This window comes from Ranitomeya variabilis, chromosome 2, assembly GCF_051348905.1.
Source record: "Ranitomeya variabilis isolate aRanVar5 chromosome 2, aRanVar5.hap1, whole genome shotgun sequence".
NCBI classification, from domain to species: domain Eukaryota; kingdom Metazoa; phylum Chordata; class Amphibia; order Anura; family Dendrobatidae; genus Ranitomeya; species Ranitomeya variabilis.
The window spans coordinates 1109188968-1109211247 of NC_135233.1; the positions used below are offsets into that span (position 1 = coordinate 1109188968).

The following is a 22280-nucleotide window of genomic DNA, read 5'->3' on the forward strand; positions in this document are numbered from 1 at the left end:
TTGGTGAGGTTATTATGCCAGGGATGCCTATTGATTTGTCGCTCTTTGTCATGCATGAGAGGGGCGACTGAGTTTAGGCTGATGTGAGGGTGGAGTTATAGAAAGCGGTGGCGCTGTCCGTGTTGTGGAGTGAAGATATGGAGGACAGGGGTAGGAGAGAGTCTGAGAGTCTGTGAATGTCTAGGTGTGCAAGGTTTCTGCGAGGATGTGGTAGTGGCTGGACATGGGGGGCGGGTGAGGAGGACAAGGATGAGAAGGTGAGTAGATGGTGGTCAGATAGGGGGAAGGGAGAGGTTGTGAGATTAGATAAGGAACAGAGGAGGGTGAAGATGAGGTCTAGTGTATGTCCGTCTGCGTGGGTGGCTGTGGAGGACAACTGAGTAAGTCCAAAGGATGAGGTAAGGGCAAGGAGCTTGGAGGCTGCTGGCTGACAGGTGTCAGTAGGGATATTAAAGTCACCCATTATGATGGTGGGGATGTCAGCAGAGAGAAAGTGAAGAAGCCAGGTGGAGAATTGGTCAATGAAGGCAGTGGCTGAGCCCAGTGGTCGGTATATGACAGCCATTTGGAGATTAGAGTGAGAGTAGATATGGACAGTGTGAACCTCGAAAGAAGGGAGGATAAGGGAGGGTGGTGGTTGGATAGGGTTGAAGTAGCAGATTTTAGAAAAAAGGAAACCCACTGTTGCCAGAGCGAGGAGTGTGGGTAAAGTGGAGGCCACCGTAACTCAGTGCTGCAGGGGAGGCCGTGTCAGGGGGCATCAGCCAGGTCTCAGTGAGGGCCAGGAAGGAAAGGTTGCGGGAAGTAAGAGATTGTGGATCACCTGGGCTTGTTGCAAACAGACCAGGCATTCCAAAGTGCTCCAGAGAGAGGAAGCAGGGGGGTGGGGGTAAGTGGCACAGATTTTAAGTGTGAGGGATTGCGGTGGTTTCTCTTGGTGTGAGAAGTATAGGGGTGAGGATTAGTGGGATGTAGGGGGCGGGGGGGCAGGATTAAGGGATATGTCGCCAGCAGCGGGAATGAGAAGAAAAAGGGAAAGCAGGTGGGTGAAGGAGAGCAGTCGGCTTATATTATATTTAATAGGTGAGGTCTGAAGTTAAAGAGCAGGTCTGCGGATGAAGCGAGGTGGGGGGTGGGAGAGAGGGGGAGATAGTTATTTGGTTTTTAGGGTGCAGGGGTTTGTGGTTAGCGAAGGAGAATGAGGATTAGTGGAGCTAAAACATTGAGGGCAAATGTGAGTATGGTTAAAGAGCAGGGGAAGAAAAGAAAAGCAAGTAAAATTAGAAGACAGTGATTAGTCTTACCGTCTAGCTGATTTCTGGACTATTTCTGACGATACACTTAAAAGATGTCACTTCAAATTATGTCACATCTGACTAAAGTCAAATCTGACCAGGACCATTCAACTTATACCATTCAAGTGTCCATGAAATGGAGCCATGTGAGAGAGTGAGGGGGAGGAGGAAGGAGGTGGAGGACAGTTCACAGCGGGGAACAATTAACAGATTGAAGTTAAAAGAAACATTTGACTGCCATCAAAGCTGACGAAAGATAGAATAAGATAGAAGGAGAGTTAGGTGTGAAGAGCATGGATATATCAATCCGCATGCAGTAAATTGTAGTATGATACATGGAATTAAAGTCAGGGAAAAAGTAGCAGCGTACCAGGCAGAACAGAGGGAGAGAGGTGCATGGATTCAGGGGTGCAGTGTGTATTCCAGGTTAGGAGACAGTTCAGACATACCTGTGGATGGAAGCAGATGGGTCAGGGGCATGACAGCATGAAGGAGAATATACCATGGGTTACCATTGTGGCATATTTCTGACGATACACTTAAAAGATGTCACTACCAATGATGTCACATCTGACTGTCATTACAAACAGAGTGATCTATTTCACGGGATTATTTCTGTTAATGTTGATGATTATGGCTTACAGCCAATGAAAACCCAAAAGTCATTATCACAATAAATTAGAATTAACAAAAAAAACCTGTAAAGGCTTCCTAACCATTTAAAAAGGTCCCTTAGTATTGATGAGCGAATATACTCGTTACCCATGATTTCTCGAGCACGCTGGGGTGTCCTCCGAGTATTTTTTAGTGCTCGGAGATTTCGTTTTCTTCGCTGCAGCTGAATGATTTACAGATATTAGCCAGCTTGATTACATGTGGGGATTCCCTAGCAACCAGGCAACCCCCACATGTATTTAGCCTGGCTAATAGCTGTAAATCATTCAGCTGAGGAGATGAAAACTAAATCTCCGAGCACTAAAAAATACTCGGAGGACACCCGAGCATGTTCGAGAAATCTCGAGTAACGAGTATATTCGCTCATCACTATCCCTTAATCTTTTTCAGTAGCTCCACAATCATGAAGAAGACTGCTGACCTGACAGATGTCAAGAAAGCGTCACTGACACACTCCACAAGGAGGGGAAGCCACAAAAGGTTATTGCTAAAGTAGCCGGCTGTTCACAGAGTGCTGTATCCAAGAATATTAATGGAAGGTTGAGTGGAAGGAAAAAGTGTGGTGGAAAAAGGTGCACAAGCAACCGGGATAACCGCAGCCTGGAAAGGATTGTTAAGAAAAGGCCATTTAAAATTTTGGGGGAGATTCACAAGGAGTGAACTGCTGCTGGATTCATTGCTTCAAGATCCACCACACACAGACGTATCCAGGACATGGGCTACAAGTGTCACATTCCTTGTGTCAGCCACTCATGACCAATAGACAAAGCCAGAAGCGTCTTACCTGGGCCAAAGAGGAAAAGAACTGGACTGTTGTCAGTGGTCCAAGGTGTTGTTTTTAGATTAAAGTAAATTTTGCATTTCATTTGGAAATCAAGGTCCCAGAGTCTGGAGGAGTCTAGTGTGAAGTCTCCACAATCAGTGACGGTTTGGGGAGCCATGTCATCGGCTGGTGTAGCTCCACTGTGTTTTATCAAGACCAAGGTCAGCGCAGCCATCTACCAGGACATTTTAGAGCACTTCATGCTTCCCTCTGCCGACAAGCTTTTTGGAGATGGAAATGTAATTCTCCAGCAGGACTTGGCCCCTGTCCACACTGCCAAAAGTACCAATACCTGGTTTATAAACAACAGTATCACTGTGCTTGATTGGCAGCAAACTCGCCTGACCTTAACCCCATAGAGAATCTATGGAGTATTGTCAAGAATAAGATGAGAGACACCAGACCCAGCAATGCAGATGAACTGAAGGCTGCTATCAAAGCAACCTGGGCTTCCATAACCCCTCAGCAGTGCCACAGACTGATCACCTCCACGCCACACTGTGTTGATGCAGTAATTGATGCAAAAGAAGCCCCGACCAAGTATTGGGCGCATTTACTGAACAGACATTTCAGTAGGACAACATTTTGGATTTTAAAATAATTTTTCAAGCTGGTGTTATAAAGTATTCTAATTTACTGAGATAAGGACTTTTGGGTTTTCATTGGCTGTAAGCGATAATCATCAACATTAACAGAAATAGACACTTGTAATAGATCACTCTGTAATGACTCTATATAATAAAGGAGATTCACTTTTTGTATTGAAGAACTGAAATAAATTCACTTTTTGATTATATTTTAATTTGTTAGAAGCACCTGTATATACAGGTTGGGGCATTTATATGGATACACTTAAATAAAATGGGAATGCTTGGTGAGATCAACTTCCTGTTTGTGGCACATTAGTATATGGGAGGGGGAAAACTTTTCAAGATGAATGGTGACCATGGCGGCCATTTTGAAGTCTGCCATTTTGGATCCAAATTTATTTTTTCAATGGGAAGAGGGTCATGTGACACATTAAACTTATTGAGAACTTCACAAGAAAAACAATGGTGTGCTTGGTTTTAACGTAACTTTATTCTTTCATGAGTTATTTACAAGTTTATGACCATATATAAAATGTGTTTAAAGTGCTGCCCATTGTGTTGGATTGTCAATGGAACCCTCTTCTCCCACTCTTCACACACTGATAGCAACACCGCAGAAGAATTGTTAGTACAGGCTTCCAGTATCCGTTTTTTCACACGCTGCACATCTCGTATCTTCATGTGGTATGTGGAACCCTATGTCGATGCTGTAATAAATTTGGACTTGCTGAGGAAGGAATCCAGTAAAGTTAATCATTTAAAGCTGGAACTGGATTCTGTCTCTATTTGTGTGCAATCGTTGGGAGTGAGCCTGCAACAGACCAGAAGTGACCCTGATGGCTCGGAGAATAGAGAGACAGGTACGCTGACAAAGGGACACTGTTTTCATGTGACGGGGATCAAGGCGTGATTGAGAAATATATGTCAGCCATGATTACGGCCCTGGCACCCCTCACACAGGCATGAAACGGTCTATAGAGTGTCCAATGGTCGGACATGACGGAACGGATACAATCACTTTGTTTGGTCAGTTTGCATCTTGCTAATTGATAAACTATTAACACTTCTATTTTTCAAAACTTTCTTACTTTGCAGAACATTTTCAACACCTGACTAAAAATTTGGATAATTCTGTATTTCTCTCTTAGTTTTAGAAATAAATTAGATCGGAGCTAATTACTGCTCTCTGGAAATATCTCTTAATTTAAGACCAGAAGGAACAGCTGAGCATCGACCTAAATCCAGACCACACTGAGATGTATGGTGCTGCGATGTATAAAAGGAGGGCAGATGTGATCTCTGACATTCGCCCTCCACCATGGTACATGACCACGAGCTCTGCAGCCACCTGCTCCTGCTTTGTGTTACCTTGGGGTGCATCGCCTTATCTGGGGGAGCCATGCACAGACCTCTACTCTCAGCACACGCCAGGACAGCGCTGATACTTGTACTGATTCTGAGTGTGAAGCCATGTAGATCCCAGAGTCCACCATCAGCCTGTAATCTGGACCTGGTCAGCACTATTGAGGACTATGAATATTTTCAAGATGGAGACATCATCATCGGAGGAGTTTTTACTGTCAATTTTTTCATGGCTGCAATTGACAAACATGACATGATTCGTAATTATATCTGTTTGAGGTAAGAATTAATGTGTTGGGGTCAGTGATGAGGAGCTCGCAGGTCCACATCTTCAGCATCGTCTGCATCATGTCTTTACGGTATGGTCATATGGTCAGAATTTAGATCCCTGCTCACCCGGTGCTTCTCCATGGAGGTTACCGGTCATGTCATCATCTACATCTGGAATTCTCTCCTTAGTGAGTTCCATGCAATGACGGATGCTGTCCACTGTCCATAGACACTGGGGGTCCTCATATTGTCAGCGTGGAGAAGGAATAGTGGGTGGAAACAGCTGCTATCTGCTCATAGATCTCAGTCCAACCAGATAATGTGCTGTTACTGAGACTCTTGGAATATAATGAGATTCAGCTTCATTTATGGTAATGGTTCATGTTTTATTATTCAGTGAACTCAGCTCAGTGTGTTATGGATAGGCATGACAACATGACTTCATTTCCACATCTTATCTGCAGCAAAATTCACATTACATGCAGAATTTGCTGCAGGTGTTTCTTCAGATTTGCCACAGATTTTGCCTTAAGTATTGCAAAGAGTGAAAAATGCATAAAGATTTAGAAATCTGCACTGCAGGTCAAATGCTGTGCAAAAAAAAAGGCAAAAGATGAGCGGTGGTCATACACAATCTATGACTTGGATGGAAGCTGGGGCTGAGACTTAACCCCTTCATCCGCGGGCCTGTTTTCACCTTCATGACCGGGCCAATTTTTACAATTCTGTCCCTTTCTGAGCTTATAACTCTGGATCTTCAACGGATCCCACTGATTCTGAGATTGCTTTCTCACGACATATTGTACTTCATGATAGTGGTAACATTTCTTCACAATGACTTGTGTTTAAAACATTTGTAAAAAAAATTGGATGAAAATTTGGAAAGTTTTGCAAATTTCACAGTTTGAATTCTGATGCCCTTAAATCAGAGTTATATCACATAAAATAGATAATAAATAACATTTCCCACATGTCTACTTTACATCAGCACAGTTTTAGAAACAATTTTTTTTTCTATTAGGAAATTATAAGGGGTACAAAAGTTGACCAGCGATTTCTCATTTTCACAACAAAACACAGTGGGGAGGAAATAAGTATTTGATCCCTTGCAGATTTTGTAAGTTTGCTCACTGACCAAGACATGTACAGTCTATAATTTTAAGGGTAGGTTAATTTTAACAGTGAGAGATAAAATATCAAAAATAAAATCCAAAAAAAATCACATTGTATAAATTATATACATTTATTTGCATTTTGCAGTGAGAAATAAGTATTTGATCCCCTACCAACCATTAAGAGACCTGGCTCCTACAGACCAGTTAGACGCTCCTAATCAACTCATTACCTGCATTAGGCCTGTCCCACACGTCCAGATAATTCCGGTACCGGAAAAATCGGTACCGGAGTTATCCGTGTCCGTGAGCTCACGTGGCACATCAGTGTGGCACACGTGCGTCAGCCGTGTGCCGCCCGTGTGCCGACTGGGTACCACACGGACCGTGCAGGAAACAGCGCTAGAGATAAGCGCTGTCCCCTGCACCTGGTGCTGAAGCCGCCATTCATTTCTTCTCTCCAGCAGCGTTCGCTGCAGGGAAGAAATGAAAAATCTTTTTTTTTTTTGGTTTTTTTTTGGTGTTTAAAATAAAGATCCCTGTCCCCACCCCCCTCCCACCTCCTGTGCGCCCGCCCGCTGAAAAAAAATACTCACCCGGCTCCCTCGAAGCGTCCCTATGGGAGGTGGAGCCGCATATTCATGACTGTAATGGGCGGTACCGCGTGACCGCTCATACAGGAGAAGCTGCGGCGCAGAGAGGACGCTTCGAATGAGTAGGGAAATAAACTTTTTTTGTAAACCATATGTTCTTCTGGTGACAGGAATGACACTTAAGCAATAAATCTTCTTATACTGTACTTCAGAGATATAAACTTAACATTTTCATGTGGTGAGTGACACATAGCTTGTGGTATATGTTGCACTGAAACAACAGATTGTCATGAGGGCCTCTATCTTCCCTTGTGAGGGCTGCACAGGTCGAGGTGTGTCGCTGGGGCAACTATTTCTAACTTCTAATTTGTTAGAGCCACACAGTTTTGATGTGTCGCTGAGACTTTGTATGGGAAACGTGTCCCAGCCTTAAACAATTCCTTCTCCTTCATTAATGTTTGTCTGCCTGACAAGGAACAGGAACTCCCACCATGAGCTAGCCCAACTAACTCTGTCCGCAGACTAACTGTTGTAGGCCACAAAGTAGATAAAATAACATAGAACACAGGTCAACGCATTATAAGAACACAAGGTCTTCAGAAGGGGTGCCGACAGCGTTCCAATCCTTACATGACCACAAACTGATCTGCGCTTAATTTCTGTTAAGTATTGTATGCCATTGCTCCATGCATCACATTTATAACTCACATCATCCTCTCTCCTCTCCACAGACCCGTGCCCCTGTATTACAGGTATCTTCTCACTTTCTTTTTTGCCATTGAGGAAATTAATCAAGATCAGACAATTTTACCCAATGTCTCTCTGGGATATCACGTCTACGACTCGTGTGCTGATAGCAAGAAAGCTGTGAAAAGTGTCCTACAGATTCTATCAGGACCCAGGATGACCGTCCCAAATTACTCCTGCAGCGGACTGAGGAACGTAGCTGGCTTTATCGGAGATCAGGGCTCCTCAACTACAGTGTCTATGGCTCAGATCCTGGCATTGTACCGACACTCACAAGTAGGTGAAGTCCTTGTGTCCTCAATCTCACTGGAAAGCCAAATTAGGATGCCTCTTTAGGTTTCATGTAATGTGACGCAGGGTGGTAGCTGTGGTTGAGGTACTTGTTTTTCACGCCCAGTGTGTGGCACCCCAGGGTCCTGGTCGTCACAGTAGCTTTGCTTTCCTCACGGGGAGAGTGTTGTTACGCTTGAAGGCAAGAAGGGATAACTGAAACCAGGTACCACAAACATGCAACACATTCACACTCCAGGCCACCAGGGGGAGCTTTTGATCCTATTTACTAGGTGACTCCCCATATGTATCTGGTAGTCTGTAGGGAAAGTCAGTGAGTTCTTGCCAGGAAACAGACTGGATCAGTCTGAGGCACAAGAGGGTTTACGGAGCTGTGTAGTCGCAGTGCAGCAGTTCACGGAAAGAGACTTTCAGAAAGCTGAATACATTGCAGTGAACGTGCAGGAGAGCAAAGCACAAGAGAGGATACCAGGGGGGACCAGCCCCGAGCAGGCTGCCTCCTTCTGAAGTGCAGAGACCGGTAGCTGGAACACCGAGGATCGTAAGACTCTCCATGACTTACACCACAGACTGGCAGGACAGCTGAATTCCACATTCCCTGTCCGCCTTAGTACTCAGGAGGCATGGTGACACCCTTAGAGGCTGGGGTGTGCTAGAGTCCCTATAAACTGCCTCAAGTCACCAGACATACAGGTCGTGTCCTATCCTATACGGGGAACAGAGAGAGAGAACATTTGATAGGACCTTATGTGAAGCCATAGGTAGTAAGGGACTACAACACCACGGCGCTAGAGGAAGGCTTTGATTTCCACCTGGGTAAGGGGACTCCTAACTTGCCTCCAAGCCGGCCGGATCCTGCCTGCCCTGTGATCTGGTGCCCTGGACTGTGGCTGCCTGTAGTTGACAGTAAACAAGGTAAAGAGACTGCAACCCTGTGTCCTCATTCACCATCTACCATCTACACATCGGGAGCCTTGGGGATATACTTCACCTGTGGGAAGGTATACCATCTAGCTACCATAACATCACCCCAGAGGACCCCTTAAAGCAGTGTTGGTCCCCACTGACCAAATACCACAGGTGGCATCACGAACATAAACTTTATTCCCTTTAAAGACCTTCCCCTTTTACATGGGCACTCAGGGCCACAGACCAGTAGCAATGCTTCTGTGACGTCCAGGACCCTGGTGCGCCACACTCCCCCCCGTTAAATCCAGTGATCATAAGTGCGAGAAAACAGTGAAATTAAGAACCGAGCCGGAACTAAGGAAGCAAGTGGTGGACCGGAGTGGAGCTGGGTGACAGGAACAGGTGATGAGTAGTGATAAGCGAGAGTACTCAGGTTTTCCAGAGCACGCTCGGGTAGTCTCCGAGTATTTGCGACTGCTCGGATATTTAGTTTTTATCACCGCAAATGAATGATTTACAGCTACTAGCCAGGCTGAGTACATGTGGGGGTTGCCTGGTTGCTAGGGAATCCCCACATGTATTCAAGCTGGCTAGTAGCAGTTAATCATTCAGCTGCAGCGATGAAAACTAAATCTCCGAGCAGTCACAAATACTCGGAGACCACCCGAGCGTGCTGGGAAAACCCTAGCAACAACACTCGCTCATCACTAGTGATGAGCATGGGTTTCTGAGCCTTTAGTGTCCTTCAAGATTTCAGTAGCAATGAGAACACTGGGAACACTTTTAGTATTTAGGACTACATTGTGGAATCCAGGACTTCGATGAGATGGGAATATATTAGACATCTCTTCTGGTATCAGATCTGTGATTTACCAATTGGTGGAGATAAATAAATATGCCAAAACTCAGATTGGCTCAAATTTGGCCTGGAAATTAGATTTGTTCTGAATTGTCCTCAATTGCTGTTAGAAAAAAACATTTATTAAGCTCCAAGATCTCTTGACTCCAAATCATTATATACAGATGAGCCAGAAGGGGTCATACTCTCCTACCCTGTCACCTGTCTTGGCCGCAGCAGCTCCCCGCCGGTCCTCTACTGGCTTCATGCACCCACTCCACTTCAGGGCTGGTCTCCTCTTTACTCTGTGCTTCTGGCATTGCCGTCATGTCGTGGGGCGATACACGTTACAACGTCATATCATCATAACATGTGTTGAGGCCTAACTGGGTCCAGAAGTACTAGAGAAGTAAGTAGGAGTCTGGCTCTAGAGCGGAGCAGATGCCTATGAAGCCAGCAGGGAGCAGGGACAGGTTAGATGAATATGATATTTTAGCGTTTTTTAACCACTTCCAGACGTATATGAGTCCTGATAAATGGTTTTACGCTAATCAAACTCCCAAAATTCATGTTGGCTGGAATCCAGAAAACTTGGGAAATTTTAAACTAATCTGATATGTTTAGAATTGACTTGTTCCTCTTTATCAATTATTGTGAGTAAAAGCTGCTCTTCTGCGTCTTCGGTTCTTGTAAAGAGTGGGGGTGATGGTGGAGGGCTTGATAGCGTTATTTTACTGGTTGAATTCTCAGAATAGACGATACAGTTATTATTGTGTATGTCCTGTGCAAATAAAATAGAGAAAATGATAAATTATGTGCAGAACTCCAAGTCTCCTCCATACACTCATACCATATTATCACTATATTTTGTAGATCAGCTATGGGGCGACTAGTTCTGCTCTGAATGACCGAAATCGCTACCCGTCTTTTTATAGAACAATTGAAAGTTTCTGGAGCAGCTACATGGTTCTGTCCAAGTTGATCAGGCTCTTAGGATGGACGTGGGTTGGGATTGTATTAACAGATGACGAGAGCGGTAATGAGGAGATTCAGGTCTTAACCCAATATCTGACCATGAATGGAGTCTGCGTGGCTTACACCATAAAAGTAAAATTTGCAAAACTAATTGTTCTAGATGATATTGAAAGAAAAGCTATGGAGGAGATCAGAAATTCATTAGCCCAGGTTATAATTGTGTGTGGGACATATTCTCCATATCTTGCAGAACGGTTCCAAGCAATAAAAGATGTTCTCCATGATAAGACTCTGGTCTTCGGTCCTTCATTTGCCGTGTTAAGATTTATTATGGAGCATCATGCAGAAACATTTAATGGGAGTTTGGCTCTTGAACCTTTTGCGCTGCCTCTTCCAGATATGAGAAGCTTCTACCAACGTTTCCAGACCATAAGTCATCCAGAAGACATGTTACTGGCTCACATCTGGTTGATAAATCTGCACTGTTTAACGAGACATTTTAAGTTTAATACTTACCATGAATTAATGTACAAGAAATCTCTGCACAACTGTACGGGGACAGATCGGGTCACAGATTTTTATAGCTTTAATAGCAAAGGACTCTCTGACCGAGTGTATAAAGCTGTGTGGTTGCTGGCTCAGGCTCTGAACGCATCTACGGCCAGACGGTCTACTGATAAGACGCCTCTTCTTCAAAGATACACACAGGTATTTACAGAACTTTCAATGTTTTGGTTTTGGTCTGTTTTTGTATATTTTGTTAGCAGAATAGCTCAGTCCACAATTCATCAGTAATATATGGAAGTGGGAAAAAACATTAAATCTCCAACCATGATGACAGAAAAAACTTTTTAAGGGAAGCCTGTCAGTAATGCTACCTGTGTGTGTGTTAAGCCGGTATCTGATCTACTGCTGCTGAATGAGACAGTTGTGGTGTGGCAGTAGATTTGTTCCAATGTGTCACAATTAGTTTGGGTGCTGTGAGTCAGAAGATGTAATACATTCCATTGTGCTTTGCTGCCATCTACTGGCCACTGTGTATATGAAAGCTAAGTGATTACTCTCCTCACAACAAGCTGCCATTGAAACAGCTGGCTGGAGCCTCAAAGCTCAGAACTGTCACACTTCCCGTGGTAACTCCCAGCTCAGAACTCTCACATGATGCCTGATGAAGCAGACACTACTGCTCCCAGCATAGTTTCCATGCCAGTCCATGCTGAGGGGACATCTTTCTCCACATAGTCTTCTCCACAAATGAGTGAAGTCTCATCCAGTCAGGAGAGATAACACTGCACATGTGCTCTCCTCCATGCTGGTTATCCTGTTTGCTTCTAGGCAGGACCAGATCCTCATGGCTGCCACGCCACTTTTTTTAACCAACCCCCTGTGATATGGAACGGTAGGCTCAAAACCGTGCGTACTTCCACACTTTAGTGTGTTTCCACAGAGAGTGAATCTGTGAAGGTCCCTCCATCAGTGTAATATTTCTTGGACTGCACATAGCACTTCCTCTAATAGCAAGTGAAGGGAACTCTGCTCCAGCTGCCCTGAGAGGCCATAACCTCGCTTGTCTCATGAGGAGAGAATCATTACTTTCATATGCACAATGAACTGTGAACTTTGCCTTTAATTAACCCCCTTCATGACCAGAGGTATTTTTGTTTTTGCGTTTTCGTTTTTTGCTCCCCTTCTTCCCAGAGCCATAAGTTTTTTTTATTTTTTCCATCAATAAGGCCATGGGAGGGCTTGTTTTTTGCAGGACAAGTTGTTTTAACATATCGTGTCCTGGAAAACTGGAAAAAAAATTCCAAGTGCGGTGAAATTGCAAAAAAGTGCAATTCACAGTTGTTTTTTTCTTTTGCTTTTTTACTTTAAAAATGCTAAAACTGACCTGCCATTATGATTCTCCAGGTCATTACAAGTTCATAGACACCAAACATGTCTAGGTTATTTTTTATCTAAGTGGTGAAAAAAAATTTGTTGGAGCCCACACCAAACAGGAGGAGGCGTCCAATGACGGATAAATCCGTCATTGGTCGTTAAGGGGTTAAGAGAGACACTGGACCCCGTTATTTTTTTCAGTAAAATTGTTGTTTACAAGTTCACCTTTGTGATTGGCTGCTTGAGATTGCACAAATACCATGGGTGCTCCAAAACCTGCACCCAGACACCACCGCTACAGGAGTGCCCCCGGGGGGTCCTATATCATCCACAAGTGCCACCTCCCCATAGTGACAATTGTTGTGGACACGAGGGAAGTGTTGAGGGATCCAACAACCCACTTCAGCTCCTGTGACATCATTATCTGCTGCCAGTGGGACTACATGCCCCAGTTGGTCCTTCTGCAACATCTGGAACCTCCCCAGTGGCCAACCATATGTGCAAGCAGAGCTAGTGCAGGATGGGGCAGGATAAAACATTATGAAGGATGCCTATAACAACTAAATACTCAATGCTACAAAATATGATTTTTATCGATATGTAAATTAGGCCCACAAGTGCACTGGTGGGAGTATCAGTGCACTTGCAGTCTATAGATCTTCATTTCTCAGTGCCGGCACCATCCATGTTTCTTAACTGACGCTAGAGAGCAAAGGCTCCACCTGCACAGTTAATAAAGAAGGAAGCCATGGATAGAAGATAACTTTCAAATGTGAGACTATGTCTTTAATTGCTGCAGAACTCAGATGGGAACAACATATAATGGAGAATTTCTAGCATCCATCATAGATAAGGAAAGTGTGCCGATAATCTGTGTTGCTGGTATCCCATATAATAGATCCAAGTACGGACGGAAACTGTTTGTGGGTTTTTTATTCAGTCAACGCGTTTTGAAATGCTACAGGCTTCTTCATCAGGACAAGAAAACCATCAAGGCCGAAGTTCTCCAGGACCTTCATCAGTAATCTGGAGAAATATGGATGACTACTACCAGGAGATCACTAGCTAAAAGTCCAAACAAAAAACTTCTACCGCTTAGATATGTGGCTCAGCAGATCAGGAAGAGCTCTGCCTCCATATGTAGAGGATGAGATCTGCACATTCTTCAGAAGGAAAGTAAATGCTGAGGAAAATTCTGATTCAGATTAATAATTTGTCATTGAGAAATGCTCAAAGGGTTGTGTCATGTCCCTATCTTCAGGATGGCACCACTCCTTGCTGCCGGCTTCCTGGAGATAGACAGTTCAGGCGACATGGATGAGCTATAGGCCTGAACTGTGGGGTCTCAGATGCTACGAGGCATTGGGAGAAGTGCAGGGTCTCTGAGGATGGCCGATCCAGCAATCTCACCACCTGAGGAGCACAGGTTGTGTAGCGAGGAGCTCGCCAGCACGTGCTCCTTGTGATATATGAGCCCTTCAGAATTAAAAAGCCACCATTCCTAAGAAAGTCAAGGGCTTTATATCTCTGGTAAGTTGTAGTTTTTCTAAGCACTTTGCAATATTACCCATTTAGTAAGATAACACATCCCCATTAAGACAGTCTGTCGAGGTTTCTTGAGGATTGGATTGTTGGATTGGGAAATTGAATCGAGCTTAGAAAAGGGTGCCCGAGATAATAACCCCGTGACTAACTTTCTAACAGTGATTTCCCAGCCATGGCTTTGGGACATGTGCTGTTCTCCTGTGTTTTATGGGTTTTATCTTCGATGTCTTCCAGCTCCATCACTATCTGGGAAATCAAAGAGATGTTTACGGAAATCCTTACTTTTATAGAAATGGAGATTTCATTGACCGATATTCTGCTGTCAACTGGATTGCTTTCAGTAACGGGACTCAGATATTTCGATATATTGGTCACACAGAAGCTGAGCCCCATTCATTAATTATCGATGCGAAGAGGGTACTATGGAAGACCAGCAGCAATCAGGTGAGGACGTGGGCGTCATGACGTAAAGCTCTTCATCCTGATCAGGAATCTGGTGGGATTTCATAAAAATCTAACGAGATTTCGATGATCTGTGCCAGGTTTCATCTCAGATAAGTCATATGTTATATGCTTCCAAAAAGCTGATAACCTTCCCCAGAAAATATGGGGGATGTGTGGAATGCTCTGCAATGACACGTGCATTGGGAGTCAGGAGATTGGTGTTTTCAGACCCTTCAGCTTTCAGTCATAGAGGCGCCTTCCAGCATGGCTTCATTCACCACTCGGTACATAGTGAGCGCCGGCTGTATCGGCGGCCCAGCACTATCTGAACACTTGAATTGGTCTATGATTCACATATTTCCACCTGCCCAACACCTCTGTCCTTTTCATGCACACCTGTCCTCATCCTCTGTAGAAAGTGCAAGGAGTTGCAGATTGTTCTGCAGCTGAGGGAAAAGCAATTGTTTGCTGATATGGCGAGCGAGAAAGCGCTTGTGAGGGATTTGTTTCTAAGTAGGACTTGGCTTTAGTGTGTGACTTGTGATTCAGTGATGTTTGACTCGGAGTAATTTGGTCTGAATCAATGTTTGTTCTTACTTGTCTCTATACTTATTATTATTTCTGTCCTGTGCAGTACCCATTAGTAATATGTGCTCTATTGTTGACAATGCCATCCAGGGTACATCTTGTCGCATGTATGCAATCCTTGACGGGCAATCCTTGACCGGCTCTGTGAGGGTGCACACTGGTGAGCGAGATGTTTTCTACGTTGGAAGCCCAAGTACTGGATCAAAATGAACAGTTGGCAACACTGAGATCCATAGACAATACGGAAAGGAGTTTGCTGCTCACTGAGCAGGTGCTCGCTGGGGTAGATGTGAGGGAGGATCGTAGTATGGAGCTTCAGGGCAGTGAGGCAGCTAGCTGGGTGACAGAAGGTGGCGTAGAGGGAAGCGAGCCAGGGAGGCTGGTCCTGATCTGGCAGATGAGGGGGATTCAAGACAGGATTATGATTGCTGCAGCAAGAAACGTCCTCTGAAAGCCGGAAGAGCGTCTGAGGGGCTGATTCACATGTCTTACAGTTATGAAAAAATATGCAGATTCTTCCCCTATTAGTTTTGAAGATGAAAATGTGTGTCCCATAAATATTGAATCTATACAAACCCCAATTTTCATAGCTTTCCACTGATGCCCGAGTGTCTAGTTGCAGATGTCCAGTTTCCTCTGAAGTTACCTCTAAAGGTGTTAGATTTCTCTTCCCTTCCTCTTAAATCTATAAAATCTCAGTCTTTCTGGCTTCTTCCCACAATAGGTATCCTGTTTTAATTATCTATATACTACAGGGAGTCTCTGACATCAAAAATAACTGAAATGGTTAATTCTTTGTATCTTAATTAGCTTTTCTTACTACACCATATGTTCAATGTGATTCTACTTCCAAAAGAGTTTTAGATGGAAATCTCTTTCTCTTTCTGGAGATTCTGTGTGTGTGGGGGGGGGGGGGGGTGCAACCAAGTGGGTGCAACCAAGGTTATTAAGGCAGTGTTGTGGACTTCAATTCCAAGAGGGGTTATTAAAGTTATGGTTATTCAGTTTGGAAAAATTTACACTTGGGGGAGATCTTTCAACAATGTACAAATTTATGAGGGAACTGTACAGAGATCTTTCTAATGATCTATTTACACCTGGCCTGTGACGGGGACAAGGGGCCTCTATGTCTGGAGGAAAGAAGGGGTAATGATGATCACAGAGGCAGATTCTTTACTGTTAGAGCAGTGAGACTATAGGACTCTCTAGCACATGATGTTGTAATGGTTAATTCACTACTAAAATTCAACTATAATTAGTACCTTATACAGTGGGGAAAAAAAGTATGCAGTCAGCCCCCAATTGTGGAAGTTCTCCCACTTATAAAGATAAGAGAGGCCTGTAATTGCCATCATAGGTAGATCACAACTATGAGAGTCAAAATGAGAAAACAAATCCAGAAAATCACTTTGTCTGATTTGGTAAGATTTATTGGGCAAAATATGGTGGAAAATAAGTATTTGGTCATTAACAAAAGTTCATCTCAATATTTTGTTATTTATCCTTTGTTGGCAATGACAGAGGTCAAACGTTTTCTGTAAGTCTTCACACACTGTTGGTGGTATGTTGGCCCATTCCTCCATGCAGATCTCCTCTAGAGCAGTGATGTTTTGGGCCTGTCGCTGGGCAACACGGACTTTCAACTCCCTCCAAAGGTTTTCTATGGGGTTGAGATCTGGAGACTGGTTAGGCCACTCCAGGACCTTCATTTGCTTCTTATGAAGCCTTTCCTTCGCTGCCCTGGTGGTGTGCCTGGGATCATTATCATGCTGAAAGACCCTTCCACGTTTCATCTTCAATGCCCTTGCTGATGGAAGGAGGTTTGCACTCAGTATCTCATGATACATGGCCCCATTCATTCTTTTATGTACACAGATCAGTCATCCTGGTCCCTTTGCAGAGAAACAGCCCCAAAGCATGATATTCTGTGCCCCAACACGTCCGGTTATCCACCACATTTGGATCCTTCAAACGTAACCTGAAAACCCATCTCTTCAAAAAAGCTTACAACCTGTAATTGCAGCGCCCCCACTGTCGCAGGGCTGAGGGGTACCTGGTACCGGGCCTCTGAGTCTCTGCTCCGGGGTTGTCACGGTGGCTAGGCCCGGTCCGTGACCCTGCTCAGGGTCGTGCAGCAAATGATGGATGTGGATAGTGGTGGTGGTGCGGTGCAGTAAATAACGAGGACACCAGGTTGCAGTCTCTTTACCTCTTTACTGAAGGTCTCTGGGTCCTCAGTCCGGAATACGGTTCACCAGGCTGCGCAAGTCCGGCCGGTCCGATGGCACCTCCAGAGTTCCCTTTGCAGGTGGAAATCTGTGCCTACCTGCTAGCGCTATGTGTTGTGGTCCTTCCCTGCTGTGCTTACGGAAAGTCCCCACAACTGTTGTGTCCGTTTCTTAAGTTCCCTCACAACTCGATTAGATGATGTTCTGCTAATCCTCCGTCCCTCCCTGATGTTACGGTTAGGACGGCACCCGTATGACGGGTAGGCTCGGAGCTCTTCCGGGACCCTAGAGTCGCCCCTCTCCACAAGTTGCCCCCCAAGACTGCATAGGTGATTTAGATGAGACAGCCCGCCTTTGACTGACTGTCCTGCCGTTGGTTTGAAGTATTGCCTGAAGCTGAATATAGTAATACTTCCTCGGCGTTCCGGCCGCCGGTTGTGCGCCTCAGTAGGATGTTGCCTCGGTCTTACAGCACGACTCCTACTGGTATTCTCCTTGCTTTGATCTCGTTTCTCACTCAGCACAATATATCTCGCTTCTGTTCCTTTCTTAGGGCACCGCCGCTATGCTGAGCAGGCACGGTCCCGTGACATTCTTTCTTGTAGCCAGGCCTCTGTCAGGGTCCCAAACCTGACAGGGACCCTACCGAATCTTCCCCCACAACACCCTCTGCCACCAGGTGTTGTCTGGTCCAACCCAGTCAGCTTTCTTTCCTAACTTCCTGCCTGACCCCCAGTTTACCCACAGTGGTGAGGAGTGGCCTAATAAATAGCACCCTTAGCTCCCCCTGGAGGCCCGACTGTGAAATGTATTGGTGTATGTGATACCTGGTCAGATGAACTCCTTCAGTGCCATCAGACGTACCATAGCTCCCCTTAGTGGCGGAGCCACAGTACTGCAACGACCAGGACTCTGGGGTGCTGCATAATGACCACACGGCCACCTCAACACCATCGGAGCTACTGCAAGCCCCGACCTACTGTCTCCTTCCCCATATTCTGTAGAATGTAAGCTCGCTAGGGCAGTGTCTTCTTCCCTCTATTAGTCTGTCATTGTTAGTTTTGTTTACTGTAAGTGATTTGTATTTTAATGTAACCCTGTACAGCACCATGGAATTAATGTAGCTATATAAATAAAAATTAGTAATAATTATGTTGCCACCCCCATGCTTCACAGTAGGTTTGGTGTTCTTTGGATGCAACTCAGCATTCTGTCTCCTTCAAATATGACGAGTTTTGTTTCTACCAAACCGTTGGTTTCATCAGACCATATGACATTCTCCCAATACTCTTCTGGACAATCCAAATGCTCTCTAGCAAACTTCAGATGGGCCCGGACATGTACTGGCTTAAGCAGGGGGACACGTCTAGCACTGCAGGATCTGAATCCCTGGCGGTGTAGTGTGTTACTGATGGTAGCCTTTGTTACGGTGGTTCCAGCTCTATGCAGGTCATTCACTAGGCCCCCCACGTGTGGTTCTGGGATTTTTGCTCACCATTCTTGTGATAATTTTGACCCCGCAGGGTGAGATCGTGCGTGGAGCCCCAGATCAAGGGAGATCATCAGTGCTCTTGTATAGTTTCCATTTTCTTATTATTGCTCCCACAGTTAATTTCATCACACCAAGCTGCTTGCCTATTGCAGATTCAGTCTTCCCAGCCTAGTGCAGGGCTACAATCATTTTTCTGGTGTCCTTCAAAAGCTCTTTGGTCTTCACCATAGTGGAGTTTGGAGTGTGCCTGTTTGAGGGTGTGCACAGGTGTCTTTTATACTGATAATGAGGTCAAACAGGAGCCATTACTACAGGTAATGAGTGGAGGACAGAGGAGCCTCTTAGAGAAGAAGTTACAGGTATGTGAGAGACAGAAATCTTCCATGTTTTAGGTGACCAAATACTTATTTTCTACCATAATTTGCAAAATAAATCTTGCCAAATCAGACAAAGTGATTTTCTGGATTTCTTTTCTCATTTTGACTCTCATAGTTGTGATCTACCTACGATGTCAATTACAGCCATCTCTCATCTTTTTAAGTGTGACAATTTGCACAATTGGTGGCTGACTAAATCCTTTTTTTTCCTCACTGTAACTCTCATTTTGGTCCACCATCAATAAAGGGCTCTTTTTTCCTGATGGCTTATTGTGCAGTTAAACGTCATCTCAAGCCTTCCAGATAATGTAGAAAACAGCATCATTCTTCACGTTAACTCAAAAGCAATTAAATATAAAAACACGTTTAATGTCTTCAGGTCCCCGAGTCTCTATGTTCAGATCACTGCTTACCAGGAACCCGGAAAGTCTCCAATTCCAGGATCTATTCCTGCTGCTATGGTTGTGTCCAGTGCTCCCCAGGAGAAATCTCCAACACAACAGGTATGAAGACACTAGAAACGATTATTGTGGAGTAAGTATTCACTGACAACACATCAGATCCCGAATATTCATTATGGTTTGTGTTTCGAATTCTTCTGATTTCCAGACAGTGAAACCTGCTTGAAATGTTCAGACCTTGATTGGCCCAATGAGAAGAAGGATTGTTGTGTTCCGAAGCTGCAGGAATTTCTATCTTATACAGATGACACAATCGTCCTGGTTATTTCCTTGGTTTCTACTACATTTTCTTTCTTTACATTCACAATTATTATAATTTTTATTTTGTATCAAGACTCGGCCATCGTGAAGGCCAATAACAGGAGCCTGAGCTTCCTTCTCCTGGTCTGCATCATGCTGAGCTTCCTCTGTGTCTTCTTGTTCCTTGGACGTCCAGTGGATCTCACATGCGTGCTACGTCAGGTCTCATTTGGAATCCTCTTCTCAGTGGCTGTTTCTTCTGTCTTGGCCAAAACTTTCATGGTTTGCATTGCATTCAAAGCCACCAAGCCTGGTAGTTCCTGGAAACTCTGGATTGGGAGCAAGTGGTCCAATTCTCTGGTGATATTCTGCTCTTCCATCCAAGTGATGATCTGTATGGGTTGGTTGATTCTAGCACCTCCATTCTCAGAGCTGGACACACTCTCTTATCAGGGAAAGATCACTGTGCAGTGTAATGAAGGTTCTGTTATTGGCTTCTACTCCGTCCTTGGTTATATGGGGGTATTAGCTGCTGTTAGTTTTCTCATAGCTTTTTTAGCCCGGACATTACCGGACAGTTTTAATGAGGCAAAGTACATCACCTTCAGCATGCTGGTGTTCTGCAGCGTCTGGATCGCCATGATCCCAGCTTATCTGAGCACCAAAGGGAAATACATGGTGGCTGTAGAGATCTTCGCCATACTGACCTCCAGTGCTGGACTTTTAGGTTGTATTTTCTTCCCAAAATGTTACATTATCCTATGGAGACCAGAGCTTAACTCAAGAACACATTTACTGGGGAGAAGCAGTAATGTTCACTTGTAATGCCTTATCTCATGATTTATGATTTTTTATAGGACTGGATGATATTAGGACTCTCTGATCTCTGACTTGCAGGGTCATTTATGCATCTAGATTCAAGACTTTGCTATGATGTCATTAAACAGGATTGTTCTAAACTTCCGATATTTTTCTTCCTTGAACATGAGTGGTCAGTCTTCATCCATCAGAGTTTGGTAATATGTTGTATATTGACTGATTCTCGAGGTTCTCACGACATGTGACTGCCATGTACCGAGGACAGTCCTCCCCAACCTACTCATATATGTAGTGTGGTTAATGGGGCATCAGCTGTACTGTGTCGGTGCCTAGACTTCCTCCTGCCCGGCTTTATTCCTACAGATGAACTTAAGGAAAACATCAGATGGAAGCCATGTAGTGTGAAACTCCAGATGAATGTGCAGCGCCCCAGGGTCCTGGTTGTTACAGTAATGTCATTCTCCTCTAGGGGGGAGTGATGTTATGTTTGGAGGCAATAAAGGAGATCTCACCACCAGGTAACACCAACACACAACACATTTCATACTCCAGTCCACCAGGGGAAGCTATGCTCCTATTTATTAGGCACTCTTCACAATTAGGTGAAACTAGTGGTCTGGAGAGGAAGTTAGGCAGATACTAGCTGGGCTTCGGCTCAGAGGCAGCTGCTAACTGAGCTCCGCTCAGTTACTTGGTCCCTGACAGGGGTGGGATCCTGTCAGAGGCCTAGACAAAAGGACACGGAGCTGCGCCTGCCCCACGTGCGACAGCTTCCAGAAAGAGACACGAACAGAGAACTGTATTGTAGAGAATGAGAAGAAGTCATACCAAAAGGAGAGGGAACCAGAAGGAGTTCTGCCCTACACAGGCTGCCTCCTCCTGAGGCGCAGGATCCCGGTAGCCGGAACACCGAGGGAGCAAAAGTCCTTTATGCCTTGCTCCAGAGACCGGCAGGACAGCTAATTCCATGTTACCTGCCCGCCCTATACCCAGGAGGCAAGGTGGCACCCACAAGAGGCTGGGGCGTGATAGAGTCCCTGTAAAAAGCCTCAAGCCACTGGTCATACGGGTTTGTCCTATCCATCTGGGGGACAGAGAGAGACACAACATCTAGAACATCTACAACAGTTGTGAGTATCTTATGAGAGGCTCAGCAGGGAGGTACTACAACACCCAGGTGCTAGAGGAAGGCTACTGATTTCCACCTGGATAAGGGGACTCTGGATTTGCCTCCAAACCAGCCAGACTCTGCCTACCCTGTGATTTGGTGCTCTGGACTGTGGATGCTGAAGCCTTCAATAAAAGGTAAAGAGACTGCAACCTTGTGTCCTCGTTCTTCACTGCGCCTCACACCATCCACCATCTACTCACTGGGAGCCCTGGGGATACACCTCACCTGTGGGAAGGTATACCATCTAGCTGCCATAACATCACCCCAGCGGACCCCTAAGCAGCGTCGGTCACCCTGACCGAATACCACAGGTGGCGTCACGAACATTTCCCCTTTAAAAGACGTTTCCCCTTTTATCAACGGACGTCCCGAGAGCCACGGACCGGGTGAGCCACCGTGACATCCCCCTTGAGAACCGAAGGACCCGGTACCGAGTACCCCTAGGTCTTGGGGGCGCACCAAATGTGGATCAGAACACCGGTGATCTCCAGAGAGAAGCTCCGTGCATTTATTCCCTGCGACATATTCGATATGAGACCTCTGATATCTGACCA

At 45.0% G+C, this 22280-nt stretch overlaps 1 protein-coding gene across 1 annotated transcript in view; it reads left to right on the forward strand.

Moving 5' to 3' along the window:
• LOC143804096 (vomeronasal type-2 receptor 26-like) overlaps nt 1-20621 on the forward strand; it is a 32154-nt gene extending 11533 nt beyond the window's left edge. The window contains exons 2-6 of the mRNA XM_077281833.1: nt 7452-7743; nt 10379-11188; nt 14141-14350; nt 19415-19538; nt 19645-20621. Coding sequence (XP_077137948.1) covers nt 7452-7743; nt 10379-11188; nt 14141-14350; nt 19415-19538; nt 19645-20561 — 2353 coding nt within the window. The 3' untranslated portion in view covers nt 20562-20621. The remainder of the gene's footprint in view (nt 1-7451; nt 7744-10378; nt 11189-14140; nt 14351-19414; nt 19539-19644) is intronic.
• The last annotated feature ends 1659 nt before the right edge of the window (nt 20622-22280 follow it).